The following is a 17,889-nucleotide window of genomic DNA, read 5'->3' on the forward strand; positions in this document are numbered from 1 at the left end:
ACGTTCTTAATATGTACTATGTTCATGCTAAACAAATTAAGTGTTTGTTTGTGATCCATGGCTTCAAGGAGAAGTCATAATCTTGCCGAGGTCGGAGTCAGTCCCAAAGAATTCATAGTACGAGATATATCACCGTAAATATAATCAAATAAGAGTCAACATGACAACTGCATATCGTTTACATCATCCATCAGGAAGATCGATCCATAACTAAGAACACATGCCACTTTGCAACGCACGATAACATCATGGAAGCAAAGGTCTGACACACGAATAGCATCGGTTGTCTTACCAATTATTTCTACTCCAATCTGTAAAAATGTTGCATAAAGAGTTTGATACAAAGTTCAACTCGATCACAGGGTTTTATGACGTAACGATGAGAACAAGAAAAAAATGAAATAGTCTTCATGTGAAGTTAAGAAACGAAAAGAAAGATAACAATTCATTTTCATTCTTGAACGAGACCAATGTAAGATAAAAGTGCACACTAAGCAACAGCTTCGGCAAAAGACTAATTTGGGTTGGAAATCTAACAAGGAAATATAGGTTTGGATGTCCAGGACAGCATTTGCCATGGCAGTGATGGCAGAGACTTGTTTCACCCCCATGCAGCACCTATTCCCTTGACTACAAATGCAATTGCGACTACATGTGCAGTGATCACTGATCCAGAAGAATACTCAGATGGCATATTCATGTTAAAGTATTTCCGTCAGAATAAAAAGGAAATGCGAACCAGGTAATATGCTAAGGACTGCTACATGATCATTTTAAAGACTTCCTTGAGATGATCAAGGCTGTTCTCCAGAGTGTACATGGATGGGAGTCATATGAGGTTGATGTGAAAATACACATACCATAAGACAACACAAGGATAGAAACTAGGTCTTCTGTCTCCAACTAGTAGTAGTTGATTAGGTTAAAATCCTCTAAACAGCTCAAGTGCCACAAGATCCTTTTGGACTATTTCGGACCAAGTCTTTGTGTGTCTTCCTATCCCCAGACTAACACTTTGAACACAGGTTGAGCTCTCTTACTAATCACTTAAACGTGTTCTCGGGCCATGCCCTGACCACAATGAATGAATACCTTTCTTCTTATCCTCAACTATAGCTAGCTCTGATTTAGTAGGAAACCAAATAATTCAACTCCAAAGAAAAACATGAAACAAGATTGCTGATTCAAGATTATATTTTGCTGACTATTGTAGACAAATCAAGAGAGTCAGATTTATATGAACAATTCATGATCTAATTAAAAGAGCTTATAAGAAAGTATCTGGAACTTTATTACAATAAAAAAAAAAGCTACTAGCCATAATCTATATTTCCTCTCCTATGATCACATAAAGCGGTGATTCTGTCATTGCAAAATGCAGGCAGAACATTCATCATTGAGAATGCCCCCCTTTTTTCATTCCTAATATAAATATGAATCATGTACATCTTTCACTAGCACATTACCTTGACACAGCTAGTGGCTTGGGAGGAGAAAGTAACCGAACCTCTGGTGCAGAGCTCGGGAACAGTACGTTAAGCTTGTGCATCAAAACATCTGCCTTTGATGGTATTTCATTCAACAAGAACTGTTGGACAATAGGCTTCTTGAACCACTCCAGGACTGAATCCCCTGGAGCCCTGAGCACGACCTTGCTCACCTCAAATGGTGACTCCACCGATCGAAGCATCTGAGCCACAACCATCTTCAGCGTGGGGCCTGTCACCAACTTTATGCGTCGAGGCACCACACCATAGTACAGCATCCTCTTCCTAAACCTATGCAGTGTATGCACCACGGACACCAGAGCTGCCCCCACAGACAAGTTTCGCACGTCCAAAGACCATGCAATATGCTGGTCAAAGACAATAGCCTTGGGGAACAACTTATTCTCATAGGCTACCTTCCAAACACATCTGGCTCGGTTCATCTGGCCCATTAGCACCAAGTAATTCAAAAGCACATTAACAAAGTATCTTGCGGCACTCTCTTCTAATTCATAATCAATTTCCTGAAAGAACTCCCTCACAAACGATAGCACAGGTTTCTTCCTCTGCTCTGGTCCAGTGAAGAGCCCACACATGAACTCATGAGCCCTGTGCTTTGCCGAACTCATGATGTCCATTATAGCCCGCTCATTCTTCTCGTCCTTGCAGCGGACCAAATGTGCAAGAATTGAAGTGTAGAGTATCAAATCCACTTTTGCAGCTGATCCCACATAGGTCTCAAGCAATGGCTGTGCAGAATCATAAAGCCCAGCCTTCATGCAAGACTCAAAAAGCTGCCTTATAATGAAGTTGTTGGTCCTGATTCCAGCAGAACCCATGAATCTCAGCCACCTCAAAGCCAGCTCTGTCGACCCACCCTTGATGTATATCATCAGCACATCACTGGCATTAACATCCACAGCAAATCCAACAGCTTTCATCTCAAGGAGAACCTTTGCAGCCAAGTCCAAAAGTTTCTTATTAGCAAGAACGCTCAACAGGGATGTAAAGGTACTCAATCCCGGCCGAAGTCCAGCATTGGTCATCGAATTGTAAAGCCTCGTTGCAGGGTCCACCTGTCCAGCAGCAGAGTGCATCTCAATGAGGCAAGCATAAGTGGATGGTGTTGGGAGGAACCCTGACCTCTCCATATCAGCAAAGATGGAGGCAGCCGTCTCAAGCCGCCCCGATCTGGCATGGGACTCGACCATCATCGTATACAAACCAAAATTTGGACGAAAGCCAGCACCTTTCATCTCGTTCCAAAGCTTTAAGCCAGCATCGAGCTTCCCGGCCTTCACCAAAGACTCGATCATGGATACATACATTGTGACCGACGGCCTATATCCGACTGACTGCAGCTCCTGGTACAGCCCCACTGCTGCATCCAGCCGCCCAGCCTTCCCCATGGAATCCACCAGGGCCGCATATATCGGGAGCCCTGGCCTACCGGAGCCTTCCTTTGCCTTCATCTCTTGGAAGAGACGGAGGGCAGCATCAAGCCGACCAGACTTGGCGAGGGCAGGAACCATCAGATCATAGGTGGAGGCATCGAGCGAGCAACCGCTACTCGCCATGGACTCGTAGATCTCGAAGGCCTTAAAGGGCAAGCCTTTGCATAGGAAGAGGGTGATGAGAGAATTGTAAGTCTGGGTGTTGAATTCCCTGAATCCGGCGTCTCGTAGTTTCTTGAAACAGGAAAAGGAGATCTCCAGCTTCGAAGCCTGGCACAGATACTGGACCACGAGATTGAGGGAAGAGGAGAAAGATGTCGAAGAGGGCTCGGCATCGTCAAAGGTGGCAGCTTTGAGGATGTCATCGAAGAGGGACTGGATGGCATCGAAGTCTGCCGCAGCGAAGAGACGATCGAGGAGGAGGGCATAGGTGGAGTCGGACGGGGCGAACCAGGGTTGGCGGCGGGCCCAGCGGAAGAGGGAGAGGGCCGGCTGAGGGTCAGCGGCCGGGAGGGCGGCGAGGGCGACAGAGAGGAGGGAAGGGTCTGGGGGGAAAGGGAGACGATCGAGGTGGGCGTCAAGGTCGGGGCCCCAGCGCCAGCGGCGAGCGAGCTCGACTAGCTTAGAGGCAGCGGCGGAACGGGGGATGGGGCGGAGAAGGCCGCCGTCAAGGACGTGGGCGTCTCGGCCGGGCTCGGCGGGGCGGAGGCCGCGGCCGGAGCAAATGACATCGCCCGACTCGTCCAGGTAGACGATCTCGTCCGTCCATTCGGCGGGCTCCGACGACGGAAGCGGGCCTTGGGATTGGGAAGAGGAAGGGGAGGAGAGGCAGCGAAGGGTAGGGTTTAGGGTTTTAGGGCGGCGGAGAAAGAGAGGTAGAGGCTGAGAGAGGTTGAGGCTGCGGAGACGGAGAAGCATTATGAGATTGATCGAGCGACGGGAACAGAGCAACAACGGCCGGAATTAACCTCGTGTAAGTAGGGTTTAGTGGAGCCCACCACCTTACGTTGGAGCCCACGAATGTTGTGGGACCGGCTCTCTCTCTCTGTCTCTCTTATCCGTTCGATACTCCAGTACATCAAAACCTTAGGCAGCACCGACGAAGTGGCAAAGAGCTACTACAGCACACTGAGGTCAGCAAGTGTGTTCGGTTCCGACCCAGTAATGCTTCGCATGCAGCTCCTCCCCGCTCGCCTCATAAAACCCAGAGCCATCCCCTCTCGTCCTGCATCCTCCGCACTCCTCTCCTCTTCCTCGCCCACCGCCGGCGCTACCACCACCTTAGAAGATGTCGCCGCCAACCGTAAAGGTCATCCCTTTCTCTCCCTGCGGCTACTATTTCCGCTTCTTGATCTCGCTTTCTTTCGAGCTCCAGCTGTTTGATGATTTGCTCGACTAAAATCACTTCCTTTCATAAATTGAATATGTCGTCCTATTTGATGTGAAGAATTCGAACACGTGTCCTGTTCGATGTTATGTTCCAGTGGGACTGAGGTGGTCTTTCTCACTGCCTCATCGTCAGCTCTGTTTGCACCTTAAGCTACTGATGGAAGTTCTGCAGTAGAAAGGATCATGCTTATTGGTAATTGCTTACGAAGCTGTGTGATTTATCAGGTTTGGCGAAAGTTGTCTTAAAGAAAGGGAAGACACAAGTCTTTAAGAATGGAAATCCCATGGTTTACAGCGGTGCAGTTGACAGAATCATCGGTAGGCCTCCTCCTAAGACAGGCGATGCTGTTCTGGTAGCAGATGGATCAGAGAGGGCAATAGGGTGGGGTATGTACAATTCGGTGTCAATGTTCTGTGTCAGACTAATGCAATTAGAAGAAGAGGCGGCAAGGTAACTATGTTGCCCTGCACAAACAATGCTTGCTTTGTCAGCAGGGAGGCCTCTGCACTCCAGCCTCCTGTCAGCTTAATGCACCTGCATTTTCTTTTCTTGATGAACTCACAGGGATCCAAGCTATGCACTGAACATGGAGAAGCTGCTTGAAGCAAGACTTGATGCTGCTGTAGATTTACGTCAGAGCATGGGACTTCCTTCGGATGAAACAAATGTATATCGTCTAGTGAACAGTGAGGGGGATAGGTAGGAAATCCATATTGTAGCTTCTAAAGCTTTCCGTCAATGCAGCAGAATATAGCATGCTTTCGGCTCTGTTCTTCATCTATTGACATTTTCAACCGATAAAACTATTAGAACTATATAAGTTGCAAAACGGGATATATTGACTTAATTTGTGTTTGATATATTCAGAATCTTGATTTCTATGCTTCTTTCATTTACTTTTTCAAGTTATATTTATCTATTTCTTCATAATGATGCTTTAAGTGTTTGTGGAGGGCTGTCCAACTTGGCTTTTTCATGATCACTAGATAGATGAATGCAGGTTGTCAGGTTTAATTGTGGACGTTTTTGGCGATGTTGCAGTAATAGCCTCATCTGCTGCATGGATCGAGAAATATAAACAGGAAATTGAGTTCCTTGTTGGCAGAGTCAGAAATGTAAACCATATAAAGTGGAGACCTTCAATTGATATTCTGAAAGAAGAAGGACTCGAAATATCATATCAAGGAGACCCTAGCTCTTCTTCATGCCCTGGAAGAGTAAAGGTATAACATCAAGCTCTCAAATTGCTGCTTGTTTTTTAGGATCCAGTTTTGATAAATTTTGTCATAATTTCTGAAAATAATGTATGGACAGTAATGAAATTGGAAATAAATGTATTTCTTTTTTTTTTAAATATCATTCTTTGACAATATATATAGCTTTGTTACAGAATGACAGTTTCATTTGTGCTGGTTTTATTTTTTTAACCGTCGTCGTGTCACGGACTTAGCTGGTTTTGCCTAAGTCGTGCGGCACCCTTGCGTGTCCGTCCGCAAAGGTCAGCCTCCCCGAAGCCTCCCATGATCCCTTAGAACCCACAAAAGAGAGAACGGGATAGAGAAAACGCCTCACTCGAGATCCACAAGCAAACATCTCCGAAAATAATTCATATACAATGCAAATTACAAACAGACTTTACAAGCTCTCAACAGTTGCACAACAAAGGATCAAAATGATCCATTACAGACCGAAAATCTCTCACAAGTGTCCACATGACATAACCTTTATTTACAAGCCTAAAGCGACCACCAAACCCAACTAAAATAGGACTATTAAGCCTTCGGTCGTCCCTCCACATGTTGTGCAAAGCATGGTCTGCAGTACCGGACCGTACTGCCCGGTACGGGCGGTACGTACCGGTCCGACAGGCTTCCGATACGCGGACCATCTGTTATCGTTCCGACACTGTAGCAACACTGTAGCACTTTAGCACTGCTATAGTGCTCGACACGCCTAAATATACCGAGCGGTACACCTGGGTGTACCGCTCGGTATACCGTACCGTACCGGTACCGAGCCCAGGTCGAAACTCCGGTACGGTACGGTACGATATTACGGACCTTGGTGCAAAGTATGAACATACCAAAAGACACGGACATACATAAGCATTACATCAAACATCCTGTTTCGAAGTTTGTCCGTGACATTCTCCCCCACTTATTCCTTCGACGTCATCGCCGAAGCCTTTGCCGACACTGCAACTCCTCGCTTTTGCTGAGTCTTCAATCTTCTGCTTCAACTGCAATGCACCTCCTGGCTCCTAGCTGCTCTCCGCTGCTGTTTTTGAGTAGTCGAACCTTTGATCCGCCATGCTGCTTCAACTCACCACTGACTCTGACTCTGGTGTGGGATTGGTTGAGTTGTGTTGATCCTTGTTGATTCCTACGGATCCTCCAGGTGAAAGAAAAGACCATCCTTACTATACGTTAGTCTCTCAAATGTCTCATGCTGCTTGAACTAGGTGGATGCTTGTTGGAGCTTTAACGAGCATCACCTCGCAAACTTTCAAAGTTTTTGGTCCTTCCTCCACAAAATTTACTCATCGACTCTTCTTTCACTTAGTTGTCACTTCCAAGTAGATTCGCATCACTTCCGCTTTCGATTGGCATTCTGTTGGGAAATGAGGCGGATACTCTACTCTCAGTAGCACTGATCACCAATGGTGAGGATTTGACAACTATTGTCTTCTAATATCTTCGAAGGGTCTTTGAACCTGTGCAGAGCTCCTCTACTGGATACATAAGAGAATTAGGATACTCGGTTTCGCCCATTCTCTTAAGGGTTGAGTAGGCAAAGGTTACTTGACTTCGCCCGCCTCCTCGAGGTTGTACTCCATGCATCGAGCTGGTTACTAGCCTTCGCCTGCTCTTTGCTTACACTTCTGAAGAACTTGAAGTGTTTGCACTCCTTGCGTTGAGTTAGTTACTGTGATTCACCTTCTCAATGTCATCGAACTTCTGGAATGCAGAAAGTTTTCACCCCAACTTAGAGTAATTCTCTAATAGATTTGGTCGCCTCTGGGATTGTACCGTCTACTCCATCAACCCTGTCGTCTACTCCACTGAGTAGCAAAGGTACAGCACCGCGTACTACCTGCTTCGTTCCTTGGTCGTGCACATTTGCATGACCCGAAGTCCTTCACTTTCGGCTATCTTGATGCGAAGCTTGTTGACACCGATCTTACGAAGTTCCTTGGCCTCTGCCCTTCAGCCTTGTCTCGGTACTTGGAGTTTGCCTCTGTATGCTCCACCTCCTCGGTCCCTTTCACGACCAAGCGCTCTCCCTCCATGAGAGCAAGGGATCAATGACTTTCACGGAAGTCCCGCCTCTGCGGTACCATGGCGTTGCCATGCCCATGGCCCTACTATCCGTCGCCTCGCATCTGCATCCCTTTTCTTCACGATCAGTAGATATGTCTCTGTGGCACTCCTCCAACTCCACCTTCATTCTAACTGATACTTGATTTTGGGTAGCTAAGTCCCTCTGGACTCGTCGTCGCTTCCTCATCCCTTTCGACCCCTTGCTTCAACACCTCTGTGTTCTCCAAGCAGCTCCCTTTGGTCGATGGAAAGACAAACTACAACTCCCATGCATGGCCTCTGCCATCACGTTGTAGGATTTGCATCGATTCTGTTCTCCTTAGCTTCTTTGGTAGCAACGTTCGCTTACTCGACCTTGTCCTCTGACTTGTCGGGCTCCCTTAAGCGAATATGGGCTCTGGAGTAGTCCAACTCTCCAGCTGTTTTGATCATACCTCTGCATGATCAAGTCCCTCCCTTGGGACTCACTGGTACTTGCATTCGAACTTTTCCCTTGGTGGAACACAGCCCCCATATGCTGATGACCAAGGCTTTCATCCGATGCAAAATTCGATGCACGCACGGAAGACCCGCCTCTGCGGTACCATGGCCTTCATTCCTTGAATCCATAGCCCTTCTTGTCATCGAGTTGTTCACCGAAGTGGAGCTTCCAGTAGCTTCTGATCATACCTCCGTATGATCTAGTCCCTCACGGGACTATGTCGTGTGTATCGCATTGCCATGAACTATTCCACCACGATCCGCTGCACCATGTCGCCTCCTGGTGACATCTCTGTTGCATTCTGATCCTTATGGGATGAACTCGAATTGTGATCCCTCCATATGTGGCCTCTGCCAATACATCGCAGGGTCTGTTCCACCTTCGATTTTGTTTGCTCCTTTGGCAATCGACCTTCATCCACCCACTCTTGGGTCACACCTAGATGAAGCATCGCTCTAGGACAATCTGTCACCTAGTAGCTCCCGAAGTCCACCGACTTCGCTGAAAATGGTGCACCATTGTCTGGATCCTGGGCCTCTGCTCCTACCAGCACAATCTCCGTTGCGCACCGCTTCCTGCCTAGCAACTTGACTGGCAACACTATGGCATATTCTTCAAGAGTACCCGCCTATGCGTCCTCTTGCCCTGTGCTAAGGCCTTCTGAACCCAACTTCGCCTCCGCAAGCTGAGTCGCCTTAGTTTCTCCATCAAATGCTTCTCCGAGATAAGGTGCATATGCCCAGAAGCTCCCTTCGTATTTGGCACCATGCAAGATGAGTCTGCTCCGATAGAATGAAGGACCCATGGAACATCATAATCCTGCTCTTGCCTCTGCAAGAGTTCATGTCCTTAACCTCCGTCCAAGGAAAGCACTGTGCCTCTGCTCCATGTTTCATCTTCTATGTTGGCTCCCTTCATGCGGCTTGGGTACTTTGCCAAGTTACACCCAAGTTACTCCGCTCCTCGTTTTGCATTGAGTTGAATGTGGCCCTCGCGCCTAACATTCCACGGGTCAGCCCTCCCTTGAGTCTGATCTCCCTATAAACTTCAAGTGTGCCTTCATTTGTGTTGCTTTGGGTCGCTCCCCCAATTGATCTCGCAATGCATCCACCAATGCATTCTCTCAAGCGAGATCATGCGACGACTCCTCGCCGCTTGCTCGATCCATTGAGCTTCGTGGAGTTGTTGTTTGTTGAGGTACTCCTCCTCAACATGTGCGGTCCGTCCCACATAATTCTCCCTCTGGAGAGCCGAGACTTATCCCTCCTGGATAACTGTCCCGTTGGAGCAACATCTCTCTTCGTTTCGGAGACCACCATCCCCTTGGACTACTCCGATTTGCTGAACAAACTGTGCATTGTTCTGCCTCCTGCAAACGCACTTCCTAGATTGCGACTCCACGTCAATACAGCCCCCGCTGCACTACTCAAGGCCTAGCAACATGCTGAACTCCTACACACTTCAACCTCCTACGGATGTATCCTTCATATGCCAATGAGAAAGTTTTAATGCTCCATGGCGTCGAGTTTCGATCGTCTTGGGATGGCCGCGAACATTCCATCGTCCGCATACAAGCCCATGCATGAGTACCGAATTCTTCGAGTTAGCAATTCCCCTCACCTCTGTGAGCTTTGCACAACTCTTTCGGTCGCTGAGCAACTACTTCCACATTGCATGGTCTCATTCTTTACCAAGCGCCTCGCTTGCCTTGAGCACCATCAAGTATGGTTGTCAACGTTGAGTCGTAGCTCAAACTCAGCCATCTCAACCTTTGTGCGCTCCGTATTCTTCCAAGCTTGCTTGTTCTCGTGGTGCCTCTCGCTCGAAGGGTTGGTCATTCCTCTGAATGCCAATCTCAGATGCCCGCTCCTCTGAGCGACTCATTTTCCCTACATCTCCATGCCCGTTTTTCCCACAAACGATCGCGCGTGTGCTGACTGCCCTCAACGCAGCCCCGCTAGGTCCCCCACGTTTGCATGCCAAGTGTTTCTATGAGTGCTTGTCCCGCTCTGATACCATCTATCACGGACTTAGCTGGTTTTGCCTAAGGTGTACGGTACCCTTGCGTGTCCGTCCGCAAAGGTCAGCCTCCTCGAAGCCTCCCATGGTCCCTTAGAACCCACAAAAGAGAGAACGGGATAGAGAAAACACCTCACTCGGGATCCACAAGCAAACATCTCCGAAAACACTTCATAGACAATGTAAATTACAAACAGACTTTACAAGCTCTAAACAGTTGCACAACAAAGGGTCAAAATAGTCCATTACAGACCGAAAATCTCTCACAAGTGTCCACATGACATAACCTTTATTTACATGCCTAAAGCGACCACCAAACTCAACTAAAATGGGACTATTAAGCCTTCGGTCATCCCTCTACAAGTTGTGCAAAGCATGAACATACCAAAAGACACGGACATACATAAGCATTACATCAAACATCCTGTTTCGAAGTTTGTCCGTGACAGTCGTCTCAAACTATTTAATTGTCCTGTAGGAATATAGCTATCCCTTCCTTTAGGGGATGATGCTTTATCCTCAGACCAAGCAGCACTACTTCAATATTCTCAATCATTTAGTTGTAGTGAGTTACCACATATTTCCAGACATAATGATTGCAGGAGATATTTTTGGTGTCCCATTTCATATGTTTAGCTCATGCATTGTCACTCCTGTTAACTAAGGAAAAATTATCTGGTCTATGATTTGTAAACTTGCCCTGTATATAAAGTCTTGACGATGTTCCATTTCTTTGTAAGTCTAAAATTTTATTTCTAAGAGATTTACAGTGTCATCATTTTTTTTAAGAATTATTCTACTTGATATTATCCTGTGCAGTTATTTAAAAGTAGGCATTTATAAGAATTTGCACATATGTGATTGAGCACATCATCTGAAATCTGCTACTTGAATAACTTCATTAGTTATGATGTTTCTCATTCATGTTTCTCGTGTTAAGTATGTTTGTCTTGACTTTTCTCCCAGTACAGCCTAATACTTGTCATTGACCTTAATTTTGTTAGTTTACCACTTCAAACATGCGTTTACATTAAAGATTTGCAGCTTGTGCTTGCAGGTCATGGAGAATGGCATATGTTACTTAATCTCACTAGAGGGACAGAAAACAGGGTTCTATGCAGATCAGCGTGAAAGTCGTCGACTGATTTCATCTATTTCAAGAGATCGGAGAGTCCTTGATGTTTGCTGTTATAGTGGTGGTTTCGCATTGAATGCATCATTTGGTGGTGCAAAGGATGTCATTGGTAAAATACTGTAAGCCCATAAACTTAATTGTGAATTCATATTGTTTGAAAGATGCTAAGCGTACTTGTACCATCTTAATTCTAGATGGATTAATTGACTTATACGAGTCTTTGTATCAATTAGTATTCATTTGTTTGTATGTAATGCCACATGTTACTGTTAAAATTGCTTCTTAAATAAAAGATAAGTTTAACTATATTAATCTGCTTGTTTTCAGGAATTGATTCATCATCACCTGCCTTGGAACTTGCAAAAGAGAACATCCAACTCAACAAATTGGATCCAGGAAGGATCTCATTTTTAAGAGAAGATGCAACAGAGTTCATGAAAGGTGCTGCTGCCAGAAATGAATCATGGGATGTGGTAATTTTGGACCCTCCAAAATTAGCACCTCGAAGAAAGGTAATCTGAAATCTGTTGCTTGTTAATTTGCATGCAAGGAGGTAATTTCTGATAGTTCTAACTATGTGTACATCTGACCTGAACTTATAAGTGCCGATAAATGAGTTATCTAGCCATGGTACTTCATTGCAATTTAATCTTTCCATCTTACCAACATAGTGAAGAAGTGAAGTTATTTTGAAGTCACAAAACACACCTTGAGGTTTAACTTTTGTTTGACTTCATTAAGAAAAATCTAGTAAAATTCTTGAGAAAATGAGTGACAGACTATCACATCCCTTTGCAGTGAGATGGAGTAAATTCTCTTAGCAGATATTATATAATTGATGGAACATCACTTCATGTAGCCAGCAAGCCTCCTATACAGCCTATGCGCATGCATAGCTAGTGTGTTAAATTAGTAGCATTGGCTCATCTAGTCTGCATTTATGTGCATATTCACCTAATTCGAAGTTCTTGCAGGAAAAGCCTGCTTACTTGGCTTATATTTCGAATTAAATTACTTGAATTTTAGAACTTACTTTCTTTTCTCTTAGATATATATCTTGTATGGTTCCTAACAAAGTGTGTGAGCCCTGAAAAGTATCTACCAGTGTAACATATTTGACTGACATTTTCTTGACATTTAATATGATATGACGATCGGTTTTCTTATATTTCTTTTATCACTCCTGTCTCTCCCCTCTTTTTCTTCTAAAAGTTGAGTTCCTTGTAGGTGCTACAAAGTGCATCTGGCATGTACAGAAATCTGAACTCATTGGCCATGCAAATCACAAAGAGAGGTGGTCTACTAATGACATGTTCATGTTCTGGAGCTATGACACAGAGTGGGTTGTTCCTGCGTGTTCTTCAGGCAAGTTACATCTTCAAGTATCATGCTTTTTCACATTACAAACATGATGGGAACATTCACCATTCACATGAGAGTCGATACTAGTGAATTTTGGTGCTTCATGATCAGGTTAATTACTACTAAGCTTTTCGATGTCGAGTTCCATTTACTTTAAACCATCTGGTAAAAACAACAGTCAGAAGCTACTTCGTTCACCAAGTAAGCCATAACTATGACATAGAGTGTCTTGGATAACAAGTGAACCGATGATGTATAATTTGTTTGCACAACTAGAATTTGATTCATCCATGCAATCGATGAATCTTTTGTTTTGTTCAGGGTGCTGCATCGATGGCAGGGAGAAGAATCACAGTCTTGCGTCAAGCTGGCGTCGCATGCGACCATCCGATCGACCCCTCCTACCCGGAGGGTGCCTACCTCACCAACTTCTTGCTCCGCATCCTCTGAGAAGACGGCAGAACGTCGATACGACGGTGACCGGTGACAGTTCTTCGTGGACGAGTTCTTCCTGCATCAACTTCTCCACCATGGTAGACGGGGCACATCGTACATCTTGCATTACACAGGTGCCATGCCATCACCATTTGCAGCACAACAAGATCATTTATGGAGTGAAGGAAAAACTAGTCAGATACTCTGGATTTCACTGTAACTCTTCTGATCATTATATTAATCATCATCATCCTTATTTGTTTGCTGTAGTAACGAGCAAATCCATTTTTCTTTGTTGGCAAGGATGGCAAACTTATGTATAAGGTCGCAAGTCTCAGTTTGAATAGGCTCATTGTATGCAAATAAAAAATATAGTTTTTTTTTATGTTCATAAAATTTTAAATATTGTAATTTAATTAATACTCATAATAAGTACGAATTTTATAATCCAATCTGATGAGATAATCGATTCATTAATTTTAAGTCTAATTAATTAATTAATTAATTAATTAATTAATAATAATAATAATAATAATATCAAACTAATTTGCATAAATTCATTCATAGTCATGTCAACGAAGCCAACGGCAAGGAAAAGCCCCGCAGAGAAGCTTAAGTGCATCCGTTCGTAGTATTTGATTTGGCCTCCCCATCCATCACCACATCGAGCTCGAACTTTATCCTTCCCCAACTTCTGTGCCGCCCATCGATGGAATCCCCCGCCCTCCTCCTCTCCCCTCCCGCCGCGAATCCGAACCACCCACCGTCTTCTTTCTCCCCCCATCGCGTGCTTTGGCCGCCTCGCCGTAACCTCCGCCCCCTCGGCTGCAGCCTCTCCACCTCCAGCGGCCGCGCCACGAGGAGGCCGCCGCTCGGCTCCCCGAGGGTCGTCTCCGAGATGGCGTCTTCTACCGGCGGCGAGAGCTACACGACCCTGTTGGAGTACGTTGGGAAAGGAGGCGCCGATGTCGGGGACGACCTGGTGGTCCTGTTATGCCACCTCCAGTACGCCTGCAAGCGGATCGCCGCCTTGGTAGCGTCGCCCTTCAATGCCGAGCTCGGCCGCGACGGCGGAGGAGGTGTCCCGTCGTCATCGTCTTCTTCCAAGAGGGACGCGCCCAAGCCGCTCGACATCGTTTCGGTACCTCCCACTCCTCCTCCATTTCTATCAATTCGGTTTGGTTTCCAAGATTCAATTTTTATTGGGAAAGTTCTCAAGAAACTTGATCTTTCAATCTCCTAAAACATGTTTTGGGAAACAAGTTTTATTTTGGATTAGATTGCCAAGAGAATAGCTTTAGACTTCGCAATGCTCGCTGTCTTCAGAAACAAAGCATCTTTGAAGATTAAAAAAATGGATGTTTCTTGAAACAAACAATGTTCAATTTTGTGAAGCAATTGGATGTTTCCTCCAAGATTGAAGCTTAGACAAGTCTGTATACAGTTTCCTAAGGGGGCTGTCACGTCTTTATCCTGTACAAGTTTTTCTGTGCCACTTCTCTTTTGATTTCATAATTCACAGAACATGTAGTTAGTGAATGAAACATAAGTTATATATCACAGAATCTATTACCCCTTGGACAAAGAACATGTAGTTTCCTAAGTGAATGAAACATAAGTTTTATTCTCATAGCATATTTGAATCAGCAAATAACTATTACCCCTTGGACAAGAAGGTAACTAAATCAACTGATGAAAACTTTGTTTTTAGCATCCATACTTCTCTGGAGTTGAGATCATTATTTAGTGACTCTGTTCTTCTCTATACCATGACAAGTTGACAAATTTCCTTCATTGTCTTGGTCTCAACATCTAATGTTGTTTATCTTGAGTCCTTGCTTGAATTCCAGAAGAGTCACTTGAAAAGTGCCAGTCGATGGGTGTATAAAAGGTTGTACTAGATAAATGTGGGGAATGTGTGTGTTCCACAAATAGTTAACAAATTTGCATTATTTTCTACATAACAACCCCTGTGAAGTGATGGGTTTGTGATCTTATTTTTATGGTAACTAGTTATTGATATACTTCATTATTTTGATATGGTTGTTAATTTTGACAAATGATGGTGTGCAATTCATTTATAGATGTAACTTTTTGGCTGTGTTAGGGTTTGTGGTTAATGGGTTGAAGCATCCCAACTTAAAATCAAGTGACAAATGAAACTGGATAATTCCTTATTCTGTTTAGTTTATGACCTAATTAACTACATGGAATATCTTGGTTAAGTCTATTTGAAGGAAGGATACTGAAAAATTGCACCTCTTAGTGGGTTATTTTAGCGGTGGCTATCTGGCTATCTGGTAGAAATAGTTTTGGCCAAATGAGTTTTATGTAAAGGTTAAAGGTAGGACGCAGGGAAGGAAATTGATGGCCATTGGTACTACAAGAATAGAGTCAATTAGAATACCATTAATTGAAGTTTAAGTATTTATAATTAGAATAATTCCTCAGGCTAGTAATGAAGAAGATGAATTAAGGGCTCTACAAAAGTTTTGCAAGTCTTTCAAAACTTTTAAAAATGCTTTGCTTCCTAGGTAGGTTTGTTATGATAAACATAATTTGCATTTAACCTTGTTTAGAATAACACAAATAATAGAGAATTCAAAAATGCTTCCTTGGTTTCCCAGATTTGAACTATCAGCTATATCTAAATGACTGGTTCAATCTTTTCCAACATCGTACAGGATATTTCATCATGCTGTATCTGCCTTAAAGCTTGCTTTCTTTCTTTTGCAGAATGACATAATATTGGCCTCGCTTAGAAAATCTGGAAAAGTCGCAGTTATGGCATCAGAGGAAGATGATGTTCCAGTTTGGATAACCGATCACAGCCCATTCGTCGTCGTTGTCGATCCTTTAGATGGTTCTCGCAATATCGATGTGTCCATCCCAACTGGAACCATATTTGGAGTATACAATAGACTTGCTGAGTTAGACCATCTTCCCATAGAGGAGAAGGCACAGCTCAATTCTCTGCAGAGTGGAAAACGGCTTGTAGCTGCCGGTTACATCTTGTACTCATCCGCCACAATCTTTTGCATCAGCTTTGGTTCTGGCACGCATGCTTTCATGTTGGATCACTCAACCGGAGAGTTTGTTCTTACACATCCATCAATTCAAGTTCCTCGCCGGGGTAAGATTATTTCTGTTTAATAGCTTAGAAAACTTTAGCCAAAGTGTCAAAATGCTCAACCTTGTTTGCTTTGTTACTTACTATTATTTGTGTTAGGATTTGAGAGAGGAAAACCCAAAACATTTTCATCTTTAACCTTCCACTCTTTCCATCTTTCTCTTTTTTGAGTTCAAGTTATAGATTTGACTAGGATTAATATGGTTTAATGATTTGAAGCATTTATTGTTTTCATGACTGGCTTAATGCCTAAAAGCCAGTCGTAAAGATGGAAAACAAGTTTCATTTTTCACATCCACTCTATTCCATTTTTTCTGGTTGAGACCAAACAAAAGCAATCAATATCTTCCCGGATGTGCAAATTAAGAATCCAGATCATATCTTGGGGTTGTGTTTGTTCTCTCTATTTCATATCTGTACAAAGGACGATAGCTTCGGCACTTCAGGATTTTTTTTATTCTCAACACTCTGTTAACATCAACATAAAAATTGTTAGTTTCTTTTGATAAAAAATTTGCTCCTTGACTCTAACAGTTCGGCATGTTAATGTCAGGGCAGATATACTCTGTGAATGATGCACGTTACTTCGACTGGCCTGATGGGTTAAGGAGATACATCGACACAGTTCGACAAGGGAAGGGGCAGTTCCCCAAGAAGTACTCGGCTCGCTATGTCTGCTCACTGGTTGCTGATTTCCATCGCACGCTCATATACGGTGGTGTGGTGATGAACCCAAGAGATCATCTTCGCCTGGTTTACGAAGCCAACCCTCTTAGTTTCCTCATTGAACATGCTGGTGGTAGAGGCTCCGATGGCAAAACCAGGATCCTATCGATTCAGCCAGTTGAGCTGCATCAAAGGCTTCCACTCTTCCTGGGGAGCGTGGAGGATATGCATGAGTTAGAAAGCTATGACAGCATTCAGCAGAAGATTAATCCCGGGTATGATGTCTGATGCTGATAGCTCATCGATATCGCGTTGTGTTTTCGGTATATTCACTGAAGGTTTTTTGTAAATGTTGTACACATGTGAATTTGCAGTATGCAAATGAGTATCTCCTCGATGTTCTACGTTCTGAAGAACCTAACTCTATTGGCAATTCCTGCATTCTTTTATCGTTGTCTTGTCCCCAATTATCTGATAATTAATTGAATATGTTACCCAAAAAATCTCTTACCATTGATTTTTTACGGAATGGCACCGTCGATACGAAGCATCCCTTTTTTTCACTTGTATAAAAATGTTTTTAATTATTCACTATTGTTATTCAAAAAAATTAATTTTGATATTAATTATTATAAATTTTTTATAAATAAAAAATCAATATAAATTAGATTAGAATCATGGCATATTAATTCTGTGAAATTTTGAGTTGATTTAGTGAAAATTGATCAAGTTACTCAGCTAAATTATATTTCATCAAAGAACTTATTCAAAAAGTTTATTAATTTTGATAATTAATATTATTAATTCTCACAGAATTTTAAAAAAAATATTAATAATCTTAAAATCAGATCCTATCAATATTTTATTTTTATTAGCAAATTATACTTAAGATTGAACTAAGCTACATTCAAATCAAAGTACCCATAAAAGAAAATCTCGATTTTGATAATTAATTAACATAAAATTTTATAAAGAATAATCAAAACAATACAAATCATCTATTGTTTTGA

At 43.4% G+C, this 17,889-nt stretch overlaps 3 protein-coding genes across 3 annotated transcripts; 2 read left to right on the forward strand and 1 right to left on the reverse strand.

Moving 5' to 3' along the window:
* Nucleotides 1-1,232: 1,232 nt before the first annotated feature.
* Nucleotides 1,233-3,888, reverse strand: LOC103971772 (pentatricopeptide repeat-containing protein At1g79490, mitochondrial). Its single transcript, XM_009385886.3, has one exon. It carries the CDS (start codon nt 3,857-3,859, stop codon nt 1,463-1,465), a length of 2,397 nt encoding a protein of 798 aa, XP_009384161.2. The 5' UTR covers nt 3,860-3,888; the 3' UTR covers nt 1,233-1,462.
* Nucleotides 3,889-3,946: 58 nt separating this feature from the next.
* LOC135626614 (uncharacterized) lies at nt 3,947-13,468 on the forward strand. Its single transcript, XM_065132048.1, has 8 exons — nt 3,947-4,250; nt 4,556-4,781; nt 4,896-5,030; nt 5,332-5,554; nt 11,209-11,395; nt 11,614-11,798; nt 12,514-12,651; nt 12,970-13,468. The coding sequence occupies exons 1-8, from the start codon at nt 3,962-3,964 to the stop codon at nt 13,096-13,098; spliced, it is 1,512 nt and encodes a 503-aa protein (XP_064988120.1). The 5' UTR covers nt 3,947-3,961; the 3' UTR covers nt 13,099-13,468.
* A 234-nt stretch (nt 13,469-13,702) lies between these two features.
* LOC135626616 (fructose-1,6-bisphosphatase, chloroplastic-like) lies at nt 13,703-17,328 on the forward strand. The gene is made up of 3 exons (XM_065132049.1): nt 13,703-14,224; nt 15,820-16,216; nt 16,767-17,328. Exons 1-3 carry the CDS (start codon nt 13,793-13,795, stop codon nt 17,165-17,167), a joined length of 1,230 nt encoding a protein of 409 aa, XP_064988121.1. The 5' UTR covers nt 13,703-13,792; the 3' UTR covers nt 17,168-17,328.
* Nucleotides 17,329-17,889: the final 561 nt, after the last annotated feature.

The sequence above is a fragment of the Musa acuminata genome, chromosome BXJ2-11 (assembly GCF_036884655.1).
Source record: "Musa acuminata AAA Group cultivar baxijiao chromosome BXJ2-11, Cavendish_Baxijiao_AAA, whole genome shotgun sequence".
Taxonomy (NCBI): domain Eukaryota; kingdom Viridiplantae; phylum Streptophyta; class Magnoliopsida; order Zingiberales; family Musaceae; genus Musa; species Musa acuminata.

Excerpts from the sequence above, each read along its gene's own strand:
- LOC135626616 (XM_065132049.1), top strand. The coding sequence starts at position 13,793 with ATGGAATCCCCCGCCCTCCTCCTCTCCCCTCCCGCCGCGAATCCGAAC. Across the intron at positions 14,225-15,819 it reads AGCCGCTCGACATCGTTTCG|AATGACATAATATTGGCCTC; the intron begins GTACCTCCCACT and ends TTTCTTTTGCAG. Across the intron at positions 16,217-16,766 it reads AATTCAAGTTCCTCGCCGGG|GGCAGATATACTCTGTGAAT; the intron begins GTAAGATTATTT and ends TGTTAATGTCAG.
- LOC103971772 (XM_009385886.3), bottom strand. The coding sequence starts at position 3,859 with ATGCTTCTCCGTCTCCGCAGCCTCAACCTCTCTCAGCCTCTACCTCTC.
- LOC135626614 (XM_065132048.1), top strand. The coding sequence starts at position 3,962 with ATGTTGTGGGACCGGCTCTCTCTCTCTGTCTCTCTTATCCGTTCGATA. Across the intron at positions 5,031-5,331 it reads GTGAACAGTGAGGGGGATAG|GTTGTCAGGTTTAATTGTGG; the intron begins GTAGGAAATCCA and ends AGATGAATGCAG. Across the intron at positions 12,652-12,969 it reads TGTTCCTGCGTGTTCTTCAG|GGTGCTGCATCGATGGCAGG; the intron begins GCAAGTTACATC and ends TGTTTTGTTCAG.